The sequence below is a fragment of the Podarcis cretensis genome, assembly GCF_951804945.1.
Source record: "Podarcis cretensis genome assembly, chromosome: 10".
Taxonomy (NCBI): domain Eukaryota; kingdom Metazoa; phylum Chordata; class Lepidosauria; order Squamata; family Lacertidae; genus Podarcis; species Podarcis cretensis.
The window spans coordinates 74,243,653-74,258,965 of NC_137179.1; the positions used below are offsets into that span (position 1 = coordinate 74,243,653).

Below are 15,313 nucleotides of genomic sequence, written 5' to 3' on the forward strand. Positions count from 1 at the left end.
TGCTGGCATGGGTTGCCATACGTCCAGATTTTCCTGGACATCCCCCAATTTCTGTCCAGACACTGCTTCTGACTGCTGTATTCCAGGTATGTCCAGGAAATTTTAGACATATGGCAACCCTGTAAAGCTCACTGGCCAATGACATTATCAACCCTACACAGGGGCATTGTGAAGATTAAAAAGGATATAATTCAGCTGCTGCTGCTGCTGCTGCTGCTGCTGCTGCACCAAGTTCTTTGGAAGAAACTTAAGACATTAATGTGATTAATAAATAAGTCTTGTACTGAAGTAGTTCACTCCAAATAATTTAAATCTTACTTTTAAAATCAGTAATATATTTCTGATTAGCAATTGCTTCAGCTTCATATTTATTTTATAACTGCAACTCTCTAAATGCTATAAAACTCAGCAAGACTAATTACTTGATGTACCCAGAAAATAATGAAAAGAGGAAACACATCAGAGCAAAGCAGAGGAAAGCCTTGAGTGTCACAAGATGATATGGCTCTGTTTTCAGGCTGCTTTGGTCATTAGAACAGCAACACAAATGCAGTCTTTTGACAGTTCTAACTACTAGAAATGATGTTTCATTTCCTCCTCCTTCAGTTCTCCCTTCAACGTAGCAGCTTGTAAGAGTAGCTGCAGTTAGAAAGTCATATCAGAAAGAGGCCAATATAGATGGCAGTGTGAATTGACTAGCTCTTGTCTCAAAATTCCCATGAACAATTAAGGCCACATCTTCACTGTGCTTTTAAAGTAGTATTATACCAATTTAAACAGTCATAACTTCCACCAAAGAACTGTGGAACTGTTCTTTGATAGATGTGGTGAAAGTTGTGAGGAGACCTCGATTCCCCTCTCAGAACTCCAATTCCCAGAGACCCCTGGGAATAGAGGTTTATCGTTAAGCCACTATAAACTGTGAGTGCAAAACAGGTCTCCAACAATTGTCACCGCCTGCAACAGACGACATAATTTTGGGGGTGGGGTGGGAACCATGACTGTTTAAAGTGACATGACACTGCTTTAAATGAAGATGGAGGTCTAAGTTTGAAGTGATAAGTATATTTGTGGGGAAATAACACCCACTGACTCTTTGTAGTTAGTTGTACTGACAGTGCATTTAGTTTGTCAGCCTTCTTTCAACTTTTATTGCATTTTTCTTCAGAGCATAATGCTCCATATTCTTCACTTGAAGGTTCCCCCCAGCCAGTTATAAAGGAAGATTTCGCTTGCAGCAATGGACTATTTTTAAACTGCCTACTGGTTTTGAAATTTCCTATTATTTGTTAGTTTGCTGTTTTCCATACAACTAGAAAAACATTTTCAATGCACTGCCTTATACCAGAGATAGTCAACATGGTGCCCTTCAAATGCTTGAATCTGCACTTCACATCAGCCCCACCCAGCGTGAACAATGGTCTGGGATGGTGCTGTAATCCCACAACAGATGCCCTAGGGCAGTGTCACAACAGCTGGTGACCACTGGCCCAGTGCTGGACCATAGGCTAAAGTTTGAGATGACCCAGGAGCCATGAGAAAAAAGCCAGAGGGCAAATCAGGAAGTGTATATAGAGGGGGGGGGGGGTAAGATTGCCTGACTTCTGGAGCAAGCCAGAGATACAGGAATACTCCAGAGCTCAAGAAGACTTTGCTGCTTGAACAAGGCTCAGCTGAAAACAGGAAGCATTTCGTACATCTTGGGTAGGCAGGGTCAATTCAGTTTTAGTATGTTGTATACCGCCCTGTGACTGTATGGTAAAGGGAGTATAGAAACAAACAAACAAACACCAAAACTCAGTTTAGAATAATGTAAGAATTGGATCTGACCAAGGTCTGCATATTCCAGTGTTCTTTTCAAAAACAAGAGCACAAGGGGATCCACTGAGTATTGGCTTGTGATCTCCTGATGAACTGTGGCCTTATATTTTTAAAGCTATTTAATTAATTGTACAATGCCAGTAAAATATTTTTTTAAAAAAATAAGTGCACTTAATGGCCAAACCACTGAAAGGTGGAAGACTACGGCCAGTGTTGTCTTTACTTCTTGACCTTATGCTTGCAGCTATAATGATGGGGAGAAACTGCTATTTTTAAAACGTTAGAACATGAGTTATAATAATAAACAAAATATCACAAACTCATATGAGGTTAGCATTTTCAGCCATAACTGAAATCTTAAGTCCAATGGCCAGAGATCTGGGCAAATTCATACAACCAAGTTTTTGCCACTGTTTAATTTAAAGCATCACATCTCAGCCTTTGAATCTGCCAGTCTGCATTTTGTTCTCAGTGACAGATAGTTGTTTTAATATGCACAAGTAATATATGGAAAGCTTATTGTCATGCAATCAGATTGCTGAGGGGTGCCTATATCCAGCCTCTTTATCATGCAATGATGAGAATCCAGCTACTTTTTCTCTTCACCTCTCAATTAACCTTTGCCAAGGATTAATGTGTGTCAAAATGGTCACTGTCACAGCTAGCAGATGCAAAGCCCTGACTTGTTTTGTAATATCTACATGCTAAGCTGCCAAATGTCACACTCTGGGCATGTTTTCATGTACTGGTGTCATACAACAAGGCTTTTTGCACTGCAAAATTCCACAGAACAGTGTATGAGGGCAGCTGTCAAAAGCTATACAGTTTTATAGCATCGGCATTTAAAATTTGATTGCAGTGCCTAGGATGAGAACTGTCCACAAGAATGCAGTAAACTGTACATATGAAAATAGTAAACAGCCATACATCAGGTCTGACAAGTTATCTGTGTAGACTAGTATTGTCCAACTGGAAACAACTTTTTAGGGCATCAGGAAGTGGCCCTACATTGGCTAATATTTCATCTTCTTAAGTGTAGATGCTGGGGGTTTAATTCATGGGCTCTTTCGCTGAGCTATGGAATCTTCCCTTGTCAACTAACTGCACTTTGTAGACCTTGAAATGGTCTTAAAACGTGGAATAATTTGGTTTATTAAGTTTGGACCACACCTGGATAGCAGGAGAAGTTCCATGTAAGCTATCATGGGGTACTCGAAACAAGGGCAAGCAACAATAAACCAACAATAGCTGTGTTCACATAGTCATACTAGCAAACCACCAAGCACAGGCTGCACGGCTCCACTGTCCACAGCTTTAGCAATACAGGTGAAGAAAAGCCTAAAGACTGTTCATGTTCGCATGCACCGGTATTTCATTTTCTGTATTTGATTACCAGTGGTAGATTTGTGATCTGTGGAGTCCTCTGTGCGCAGACATTATCCATTCATCTAGATAAATGTGATTATGTCAAAAAAAAATGATAGAGCAAAATACATAAGAATCTCTTCATTAATAACATGGTTTTTGTTTTTTCCTATTACATTATCAAATGGAGACTTTTTGTTTCTAATTAATTATATATTAATTAGACTGAACCCAAAGTGTCTCATCAATGGTTCCTCTTCATCCTGGAGAAGAGTGACTAGTGGGGTGCCACAGGGTTCTGTCTTGGGCCCGGTCTTATTCAACATCTTTATCAACGACTTGGATGATGGACTCAAGGGCATCCTGATCAAATTTGCAGATGACACCAAACTGGGAGGGGTGGCTAACACCCCAGAGGACAGGATCACACTTCAAAACAACCTTGACAGATTAGAGAACTGGGCCAAAACAAACAAGATGAACTTTAACAGGGAGAAATGTAAAGTATTGCACTTGGGCAAAAAAAATGAGAGGCACAAATACAAGATGGGTGACACCTGGCTTGAGAGCAGTACATGTGAAAAGGATCTAGGAGTCTTAGTGGACAACAAACTTGACATGAGCCAACAGTGTGACGCGGCAGCTAAAAAAGCCAATGCAATTCTGGGCTGCATCAATAGGAGTATAGCATCTAGATCAAGGGAAGTAATAGTGCCACTGTATTCTGCTCTGGTCAGACCTCACCTGGAGTACTGTGTCCAGTTCTGGGCACCACAGTTCAAGAAGGACACTGAGAAACTGGAACGTGTCCAGAGGAGGGCAACCAAAATGGTCAAAGGCCTGGAAACGATGCCTTATGAGGAACGGCTAAGGGAGCTGGGCATGTTTAGCCTGGAGAAGAGGAGGTTAAGGGGGGATATGATAGCCATGTTCAAATATATAAAAGGATGTCACATAGAGGAGGGAGAAAGGTTGTTTTCTGCTGCTCCAGAGAAGCGGACACGGAGCAATGGTTCCAAACTACAAGAAAGAAGATTCCACCTAAACATTAGGAAGAACTTCCTGACAGTAAGAGCTGTTTGACAGTGGAATTTGCTGCCAAGGAGTGTGGTGGAGTCTCCTTCTTTGGAGGTCTTTAAGCAGAGGCTTGACAACCATATGTCAGGAGTGCTCTGATGGTGTTTCCTGCTTGGCAGGGGGTTGGACTCGATGGCCCTTGTGGTCTATTCCAACTCTATGATTCTATATATGTTTTTAATGTTTGATGTTTTATTATGCTTTTATATTTGTTGGAATCCAGCCAGAGTGGCTAGGGCAAGTCAGTCACATGGACAGGATACAAATAATAATAATAATAATAATAATAATAATAATAATAATAATAATAATAATTGCTGCTGCTGCTACTACTACTACTACAAAGGTATTTTAGGAGCAAAATGAATGATACTTCAAAGATTGTCAGAAAATATTCACATATGTTAAAAGCTCTTGTGCTATAGCAGAATGTAAATATTTCTGCAGCTAAACTGAATTAAAGTACAATACAGATTTAAACTTTTTTGTATTCTCCCCTTCCCTTCCTTTTCCACTTAGCCTAATTAAGCTATTGTCTTAATTCCACCCATCATTAATGAGGATGAAATTTGGCAAAACATTTTTTTTAAAAAACATTGTTGAACCAAGCATCCCCTTCCATTAAAAAAATGGTATATGTAAGAAAAACCCAACCCATTTATTTTACAAACAGACTTACATTTTGTGTAACTCAGAGATACTGAAAGAAGCAAACAGCAAGACTGTTCAGGGAAGCTGAGTCCTGATCTTTCCTACTGTGTAGATGTGGCCCTCAAGTAAACAATTATGAGCATGCTCAGAACAGATTATTGCCTCCTTTGCATAACAGAAAATAAGACTTGCTAATGTGGTTAGTTTGACATCGTGGTGATGAGAGGCAGAGGAAACAGGACAGCCACAGCTTAGAGCCAGGAGCTCTACCTATATCTATTAACAAAAATGTGGGGGGACAACAAGGTGCACACAATAAACTAAGTACTATCAGCTTAGGGGGGAAGGCACATTATTTTCTTGTAAAGTGTAGGAAAATAATGTCATAAACCTGGCATTGCACTGCTGAATAAGCAGACCTATCATTCATTTTTTTAAATCCTATGAAGATAGACCCTCTTTGAACTATCTTATTGTGCAGCGTCGTGGCTCGTTATGTGCCTTTGTAGACCGCCTACTTCATTAGATGTATCTAATTGCTTGGAATTTGGCTTAATTGACTGTCCTCTGTGAAAAAATGAACCCCAAGTATCCTTTCAATTAGCATCATCATATTACCCCTCACATCTTCCACTTCAGAAAGAAAATGTGGAGATGGGGAAAATAATCCAAACACTATGTTTAATATCTAGCTAAATATGCTTCAGAAGTGTAACTTGTTTATTCAAGGCTCCTCCACACAAACACATCCTACGGTGTTTTATCAAAGGGGTGTGTATGTGAGTGTTGTTGGTGTAACGTGAACAATGGGTTAAATTACAGTGCTGGGGCTCATGTCTTGAGTTAGCACATGCCCCACATCTGCATGTTCAGAGATAAGAGACCAGGTGTGCTGAGTTACTCTAGCAAGGCCAAGTGTATGACTTCTGGAGTCGTTCCTATTGGTTCAGGAATGTAGAGACAGGTATAATGGTCTCTTGACTAGGGCATTGTTTTCATTATGCCTTGTCCTGTCCTGATGCTCTCCTGTTTCGCTGTCAGGGTCTTACTCTGAATCTGTGAGAGTTAAGGGGAAATGGTGTGGGTTTTACGCAGCAGCATTAGCTAGCATAGTGATAGTGTTTGTGGATCTGTACATATGTATCTTTACCTGAAAGATCAGAATAACTGTACACAGTAGATAGCAGTATTTAGCTATTCTTCTGGGGCTCTGCATACTCTGATGATACGTCACACTGAACTTCCAACTGACTTCCACAAGTCACCAACAAGTGTGTGTGTGTGTGTGTGTGTAAAAGAACATGTGACCAAATCTTTCTGCCTTTCACAAAAAAATACAGCATACAGAATTTACAAATAATGAATGACCATCATATGATATCATAGATGTAGGAAATCATAATATGAAGATCATTGGTTTGCTGTGGTGGGACAAGGCAAGCAGTTAAATGCAATTAAATAAATAAACCATATTATTTGAGGACTGGTGCAGATATTACATAGGAATTTAAATGCTGGTTTAGAGAGTCTTGCCTTAAACACAGTTAAAGACTACATGGCACCAAACTTAATTACATTAGACAAATTCAGTTTCCTAATTAATCGGAGTGACAAAGGTGGGGTACCTCTCTTACAGTTCTGTTCCTGTGCTTTTTATAAAAAAATAAAGCGCCAAATAAAGACCAGATCATCAAAATCCCACACACACATTCTGTGTTCACTACGGAAATGCTATGAACCTGTCTCTGAATTTAATCTAAATCTTTATAAATATAGGCAAATAAATACATAGAAACAAGAAGAATTGTGAAAGGTACTAATAGGTTAGTAGCTTGTGAGTTCATTAGAGTGGTGTACAAAGCGTGTTCTCCAATAAATGAGAGCACGTGTTGCGGTGTGGGCCACCAGGCCAGGCCTCTTGTTGCCAGGCAGGTTAATAATTGTTGCCTGGCATCATGATTGGGTAACCGGGTTGCTGGGGCAAATTGTATGTTGCAAATTGGGTGGGTGGGACCATAGTCTTTAAATACTGGTGCACTCTGGTTTCTCTTTCTCTTTGCAGAGTGCATCGGATCACCCGCCCACCCGCCCGCCCTCTTTTCCGGTTGACCTTGCTTTGCCTGTCATGGGGTCGTCTGCCTTGGCGCAGGGGCCTAGTAGGAATTTTGCCATTTGGTGATTGGCTGTGCCATTTGGTTTTTGCCTACTACTCAGCAATTCGTCACAACTTGTAAGGTTGCGGTTAGGCATTGGTTATAATATGCTGGTGGTGGAGGGGTTCAGGCGGTGCCTGCCCCTCCTATTGCGCTGAAGGGAATTCTGTTAAAGGAATCCTGGGGCTTGCCATGATTTCGTCCAATCCCTGTTATGGGACCAGGGCCGCCCAATCCCTGTTATGGGAATCCTTGTTATAGGACCGGGCAGGCAAGCTTTCGGGGAGCTGCTGGGGTGAGCGGCGTGGGTCCGACGCTTAGCTCAAATGACCCCCAGTTTGACTTTCTCTTCTACTGGCTACCGATCGGACCTCGGGATGTCAGTTCTGTCCCAGGCAGGGGGACAGATAGCCATAACCAATGTCTAAACAACCACTCACTGATTTTGTATTTTAATAAAGTTGTGGCCAAAATAGTGCCCAAAAACCAAAACTAAAATTACGTGTTATGTGTGAAGTTATTTGAGGGGTGGCCTGGGGACCTACACACGCAACTGCTTTTCTTGAGAAGGTGGGACTAGAGTGGGAAGTCATTCCTCTGGAAGTTCAGGAGTATAGCATTAGAATTGTTATACTACATGCATACGCAAGGAAATATTCATAAAGTCAAAACAGGCGTTTTCCAATGCAGAGAACATTCAGCAGATTAATTGATCCCTTAGAAACCTGAGGAACAAGCAGGTTCTGAAGTCCTGGGCTTCACAACTGCAACAGAAAACAATGAACTGCAGAGCACAAGTTCTATGGCTGATTTGTTTGCTAGCAGCCATAGACAATCACTACTTCACTTCACTAGGCACTTGTCTTTTTCTGCCACTGTGTTTATGAGGCATTGTTATTGCTGGGGTTTGTTTTTGTGTTTTGTAAAATATTTATAAAAGAGATATGTTTGCTGACTATTAAAAAAGAAAGTAAACATGCATATGGCCTTGTAAACTGTACACATGGGAGCCAACTCCTAGGGGTTGAGGTTCCTTTGGGGGCCCCAATAAAATATTTGAGAGGAACGGGCCCCCAAAGTTGATGGGCATCGTCATTCAAATGGTGTTCATGTGCTGTGTCTTGTGGTTGATTATGCTGAGCGGGGCTTACCTGCCCCCCAATATTTTATTCAAGTTGGCACCCCTGATTGTACACATTGGTCAGTAGTCAAAGCAAAACATGGATGGCTAGTCTCTAGCAGGGCAATGTTGTCTTAGTGAGGGTCAAACGACTGCAAATTTGGACCTGGATCACACTTATACAAACACATCTATTCACAAAGGGAATACTTCACTTTGCTGTCCACTAACATGAGTTTGACCAAACTGCAGGAGACAGTGGAAGACAGGAGTGCCTGGCGTTCTCTGGTCCATGGGGTCACGAGGAGTCGGACACGATTAAATGACTAAACAACAACAAACCACATATTGCACTCGCTTTTAACAGATAAGAAGTTGCTCCTTTGCAATTATATAGTTATTTAATTTTAATTGGACAATCATCTGATTAATTTGTTAAAAGCTAGAAAGCCAATCAGCATTTTATTAAGAAAAACTTTAATCTTTTAACGTTAATCTTTTACGGCCCTACTTTCCAGACTACAGCTGCTCTCCAGGAGTCAGCTCTTACCAACTTGAAATAGCTATTAAATCTGCAGCTCCATCTGGAATGGAAAATGGCAGATAAAATAATTAGAATCTTACAGCAGTGTTAAGAGGTCTTTGGAGGTGCTTAGAAAGCAGGGGAAGAGAGAAGACATCAGCTTCCAGTAAGCTTCTGTTAACAATGCAGTCTGTTCATTACACAAGGCTAAAGTACCTGCAAGGTGCTAATTAATTCAATACCATCATGCATTTTGTTTTTAATAAGGTGTTTGTTGGGGAGGGTGGATTGTTAGACTGAAAAGGATAATGCATCTGTGTTTTCTTTCCAGCGGTATTTAAATGGCACAAAAGATTGAAGTGGCACAGGACTCAGTTTCCGCCTTTCAGAAGCTAAGCCATTTCTAATTAGTTTTGTGATCAATACGTGGAGGTGATCCATGATCCTGGTTCATACATCTAGCTAAAATTGAATGACTAAAAAAATAGAAGAAGCCCAAAAGCTTTGCGAACATTTTTCCCAATCAGATGTAGGCTGTAGCAGACAATGAAGAGGGGCGCCAGTGTTCACCTAACCTTCAGTCACCTGTGTTGCTACTGAATACAGTACAAAGACAAGGAAAGGTGACGAAGTCAGCATGGTGCACTGGCCGGGTGCCATATTGGTTCCACTGACGCATTTGCATTGTGCCAAGCTTGCCACCACCTCTCCCTTCTCCCTCACAGTCTTAGCAGCAATGTGGGCAGCTGGAGGCCAGGTGAGTGCCACTGTCTGCTACAGATAATTTTATTTTTTGTTTTCTGATCTTTTCACCATGTGATAAAGGTAAAGGTACCCCTGCCCGTACGGGCCAGTCTTGACAGACTCTGGGGTTGTGCGCCCATCTCACTTAAGAGGCCAGGGGCCAGCGCTGTCCGGAGACACTTCCGGGTCACGTGGCCAGCGTGACATCGCTGCTCTGGCCAGAGCCAGAGCCGCACACGGAAACGCCGTTTACCTTCCCGCTGGTAAGCGGTCCCTATATATCTACTTGCACCCGGAGGTGCTTTCGAACTGCTAGGTTGGCAGGCGCTGGGACCAAGCAGCGGGAGCGCACCCCGCCACAGGGATTCGAACCGCCGACCTTTCGGCAAGCCCTAGGCGCTGAGGCTTTAACCCACAGTGCCATGTGATGCTTTGCTTTAAAAAGGTTGCATATCCAGATGAAATGGAATAAATTTGAATTATACTCTATGCTGGCCCCATGGCTGTGAAAGTCCCTCTTGGTGGGTCTGCATCCAATCTCTATGCTGCAGACTTTTTTCAGCATCCTGGAAACAGCCATGTGCCCAAACCGTTAGTCAAGACACCTTCAGAAACTTCTGTATATAACTCAATGCTCTGAATCAATATCTATCAGCAAGCTTTAATATACTGTATCTCAAGAAATTAAAGCGGAGGACTTATTTTTGGAAAGATACTGGTTGTACCTAATAAGTACTTCCTAGAAGACACTTGCATTTTTCTGCATACATATAAGTAGAAGGCAAATGTAGCAGAAAGAGCCAGCCTGTTAAAATTCAAATTGTATACTCCTTACATTTTCATGTGTAAGGACAATTAATATCATGGACTCTGCTGCAAGAAAATTGCTCCAGCTAACCAACCATTTCAGTTCAATCAAATGTAACTTCAAATATAACTGTAAAATGCCCAATTCAGAGAATATCATTTATTTTATATGCACCCTTATCCATTCTCTCTTCAAAGCATAACACTTCTTCAAGAAAAGAAAAGCAGCTCCTTGCACTTTAAAATCAGGATTGAGCATACCAGGATTATTTTCAAACACATCAGCCTGTACTTTCATGTCACAACTAAGTTAATATTTTAGTTGATAAATCAAATGATCTTTGTCCTGGAGAGCACTGGCGAGTGGTCTCTTTCTGCGCCACAGAACTGATCAAGCTGGAAAGGCATAGATCTGGACAGTAACCACAACTGGACACTACTGAAAACACCATGTGAGAACAGGACATAACAGAATTAAAATAAGAAGAAAATGGATATGTCATGTTCAGATAAGTGACGTGATGATAAAGATAACCAGGCAAGGAAGAATGGCAATTAAATGTTTTTTCCCCTCCCAATGTACCAGCAGTTCAGTATTGTGCATTTTTCCTTTACAGTAATTTCTTCAGAGTCTGTGACACTTCTGTAATATGCACCTAATATATGCAGATAAAGTCCATTTTAATTAGCAGCGTGTTCAAATTTGGTGTGGGGAAGAATTATGAGCCAATACTTAATAAAAACTGCTGCCTTTTAATTTGAGTGTATATTTAACAAGGTCTCTACCATTCCTTTGCAATCTTAAGTCACCCTTTTTAGTAATTATCCCATTCACTTCAGCTTTAAATTATAGATGCAAGCATTAAAAAGCTATTAAAACTTTATTATAGAAGGTGCCATTAAAAATGAATGGAAAATCGAGGTTGAAAGATGCATTCTGTAAAATAGATTTTTCTTTTTTGCCACTCTTCCAAGGTAGGGCTTCCAGTGCATTGACAGTATCCAAAGAGGGATGTTTGAAGTGAGCATGAGAGGCTGAGGCGTGATGTTCGGCATTTCAATATGAAACATTGGCAGGTTTGTGAAATTCAGAATTTGCTTGTTTGTTTAGGAGTTCTTTGCCTGCACATAAAGGATAGTAGAAAAAAGACACAGAACCGAAAAATTGCACAAAACAAATGAAATACCATGAAAATCCCTGAAAGAGAAGTAATCAACTAGAAATATTATCTAATGGAAATAAACTAAATAATAAGAATCAAAAAGTTTAAGGAAAAAATTAGAAAAACCTAAAATTGAACAAAGCCTTAACGGGATTCCGGCTACAAACCTCGTTTCACTGAACTATTCAGTTTCCTCAAAAGGAAACAGAAAAATCATAAACCTTAAATGACCAAAATTCAAAAAAGGGGGGTATGCCTTTCTTTGAATTTGTGCCATTTAGGTTTTTTAAACCTTTTGGTAAAGGAACACTAGAATTTTCACAGCTGAGTCCTCAACTCTTTATTACTGTGCTTTGCTTCCTTTAAGTTGGGCTTTGTCTAAAACTTCCCATTTAGTTTTTCAAACCTTTTTTGTAAATTCAGTATTAGAAACTGTGCCTTTGAGTCCTCAATCCTTTATTACTGCGCTTTGCTTCACCTGGGTCGAGATAGGATTATAATAGCTCAGAATTTTGGGGAGTTTTACCCCCTTTTTTAATATTTCCATTAGATAATATTTCTAGCCAATTACTTCTCATTTCAGGGATTTTCACGGTATTTCATTTGTTTTGTGCACATAAAGGGTGACCTATAAATAAAGTAAGAAATGTAATGAATAAGTTGTATGATTCAACTTGCTTTATTCCTTCCACCACATTTTAGCTCGTTTCCTATTAGCTTAGGGGTCGGCAAAGTTACCGCGCCTTGGGCCGGTGTCTCCAGCACCGATCGCGTGGTGGGCTGGAGGGTGGGGAAGCGCATGCCCATATGCGTGCACACACGCTATTTCCAGCACACGCCTCGGTCGGAGGAGCACCGGAAATAGCTTGTGCACATGTGCACAGGCCTCCTCCGACCCGGATGTGCACTGGAAATAACGCTTGCGCATGCGCAAATAAAACTTGCACATGCGCACCAGCTATTTCTGGTGCTCCTCCAACCTGGAAGTGGGCAGCCGCGCAGCCCAGCTAAGAGTGGGAGGTGGCAGTGGGCAGCGGGGGTTGCTGCGGGCCGGATAAACGAGTCCCTTGGACCTGATCCGGCCCACGGCCCTTAGTTTGGGAACCCCTGTATTAGCTTATTCCAAGGAGCAACTTTCTGTCCCTCTCAGGGCTGTTTGTGTGGCTGCTGTTCCCATGCTGTTGAGTCCCTCTCCCCATCCATCATGCTCAAGGCAGAATCAGCTGTAATGTTGATCAATGGGTTGCTACCAAAACAACAACAACTCATTGGGCCCTTCTTCTCACCCTTTTAAGTAGAGGGCTGCTAGCACACCCCTAGTGTGAAGCCATGACACTTGGCATGCATCCAAGATGCCTGTACATCAGCACAGACATCTGCACAGTGAAAGACTTCTTTCCTTATGATGATAAGTGTGATGGCAGAAATGTCTGTGAGGAAAGGTGGGAGCAGCTGCCGCTCTTTTTGGAGAAACCAGCAGCAGGACCTCCCACTACTCATCAATCCTGGCCAGCTCCCACCAGTGCCATGGCAGCAGTTAAGTGCCAAAACCCACCAGCTCCATCTTCTGCCCTATGGGAAGGGGAAATGAAGGAAGGAAAAGAGATGTGAATGACTCTGAAGGAAGAATGGCAGCACTGTGAGATCCAGAGCAATGGAATGGAGGAGGTGAAAGAGGTGAGAAATGGAGAAGCTGGCACTGGGGCAGCTAGAGACAAACAAGGACAAGAATATAGGGCCATAGCCAGCATCTAAAAATATACACAGTGTTGTATCAATAGTTGTGCTATAGGAAAGCAGCTCACACAATCCCACTTCTGCTTCCCCATCCTCCCCACCTCTGCTTAAGAGCCCCCTGTAGCCTCCCCCAAAATACACAACAAATGGTTGGGGATCTGAAGGCAGGAGTGCTGGGTCATATGGGCTGCAGTGCTAGATCTTGCTCCAGCGGAAGCTTCAATTTGCCAGTCAAGATCATTGCTGATTTGGAGCTAACGTGAAGCCAAACCAATCTCCATTCCCCCTCCCAAAGAGGTTTGCTTTGTCTGTAACTCATGCTGTACTGCAAGGATTCCATCACTCCAAAACAAGTTGGGTACTATATATATACCAATGAGCTCAATTTCACCCAGAGGACAAGTGTTCCTTGCTCAAGTCCAATGGCAAAAAAGACATTCTACAGAGCTGATTCCATTTCGTAAAACAGCCATTAGAAAAATGAAGAATTACACTGAAAGGTACGCTTAGCAGACAGATCCGTGTGCAAACTAATTTGAACAGACATTTTCTTTAAAAAGTAGGCCAGAAGAAATGAATGATTACTTCTGGCTAAAACTGAGCAAATTAAATTATGAGAAGCTTAATACGTTTATTCAAAATTAAATTGCATAACCTAATGTCAAGGTTATTATATTCTATATACACCATTTCCTCATCCCAGTTCAAAAGAGAAAGGTGCATGCTTTGCTTCATGCTGATACGGTGTTAACGCTAGAATTTCTTTCACTGAATGCATTCATAAAATATTATATTTCTCAGTACAATTTGGCAAAACTTTCCTGGCAGTGAAATTGGATGAATTCTGTGCACCTTGTGCCAGAATGTACAAGTCCGCCATCTTTCCTTCTTGTTGAAAACACAGGGGAAAAAAGTGAAACTGCAGGAGAGTGTTTATCAAGTCAGACAGCCACCCATCCAAGTTCTGTATAGTTGGAAAATTCCAACCAAACTAGAATTGCCACTGAAATTTTGCTTCCAGCAAATTTCAAAGTAAATGCACAATGAAAAGGACATCTGGGGGGGGGGGGGTTCCTAACATTAGTTACACCTAGATTTCATATACAGGCAATATTACCAAGAGACTGATGCCGGCAAGAGCAATGGTGTAGAAGAGCTGCAGGCTCAGATGGGAACCCCGCAAACGTTAGAAATTTGTTTCACTCCTTAAAGAAGGCATGAGAGAATATTGATCACATTAATCAAACAATTTCAAGTAAGAACTCTGAGTCACTAGTTGGAATTCTATTTTGGGTCAGTTGCTAATTAAATGACAGAAGTCTATCATTTTCTTAAAGGTTCACAACATGTATCTCTTGACTAGCAAAATTTTATCCTGATGTGCATAATGATGGACATATGCTCCTTTTGTAGCCAGAGTTGGAACAGGATTTTAGGAAGCAAGAGATTGTGATATCTCAAAGATATCTCAGTGACATCTGGTAAAGTATTAAGAGTAAATCAGGGAAATAATGAATGTGTGAGCTACTCTTAGGCTGACATCTAAATTAATTTACAATGCAGTCCTAACCATCAGAAATAAGTCCTCTTGACTTGAATGGGGGGTTACTCTCAGATGAGGGGGGTTGGGATTGCAGCTCAAATCTCACTTCCAAATCACAGATTTAACATTGATTTTAATAAGTTATCATAGCATTACAAGTGTTTGAGAGTCAATCTCCACTGTCTGTTAACTACAAAACAAGCTAGCAAAGTTTTCCTCAACAGCATCCAACTGTATACATATGGCATATCTTGAGGCAGCCAGGTTGAAACAAGGATGAAATGTACAAAGCATATTGGAAAATTAGAAAATGGGAGCCATCAATATTTGAAAAAAAAGAGTGAAGAAAAACTCACCGCGAACTCATCCTGCCACTGATGTTCTTTCTGAAATCTCTCTGCTGCTTCAGCAAGGCGCTAAAGGAATGAAAATAATAAGATTTAGCTGTCAAATAATTTTCAAACAAGGTGCATTGCAAATTAAAGGGATCCTACTATCTTCCCAATATAAAACACCTGGTCAACAACACTGAGAACATGTGCACACTACAGACTTAAGAGCGAAAAATACGGTACATTAGTATACCTGTGGAATCCCCTCAGTTAAGTT

The 15,313-nt window shown here is 41.2% G+C and overlaps 1 protein-coding gene across 5 annotated transcripts in view; it reads right to left on the reverse strand.

Moving 5' to 3' along the window:
• CACNA2D1 (calcium voltage-gated channel auxiliary subunit alpha2delta 1) overlaps positions 1 to 15,313 on the reverse strand; it is a 404,289-nt gene that overhangs the window by 194,114 nt on the left and 194,862 nt on the right. For all 5 annotated transcript variants that reach the window (XM_079993561.1, XM_079993559.1, XM_079993562.1 and 2 more), the window contains exon 4: positions 15,061 to 15,120. In XM_079993561.1, the coding sequence (XP_079849687.1) occupies positions 15,061 to 15,120 (60 nt within the window). The remainder of the gene's footprint in view (positions 1 to 15,060; positions 15,121 to 15,313) is intronic.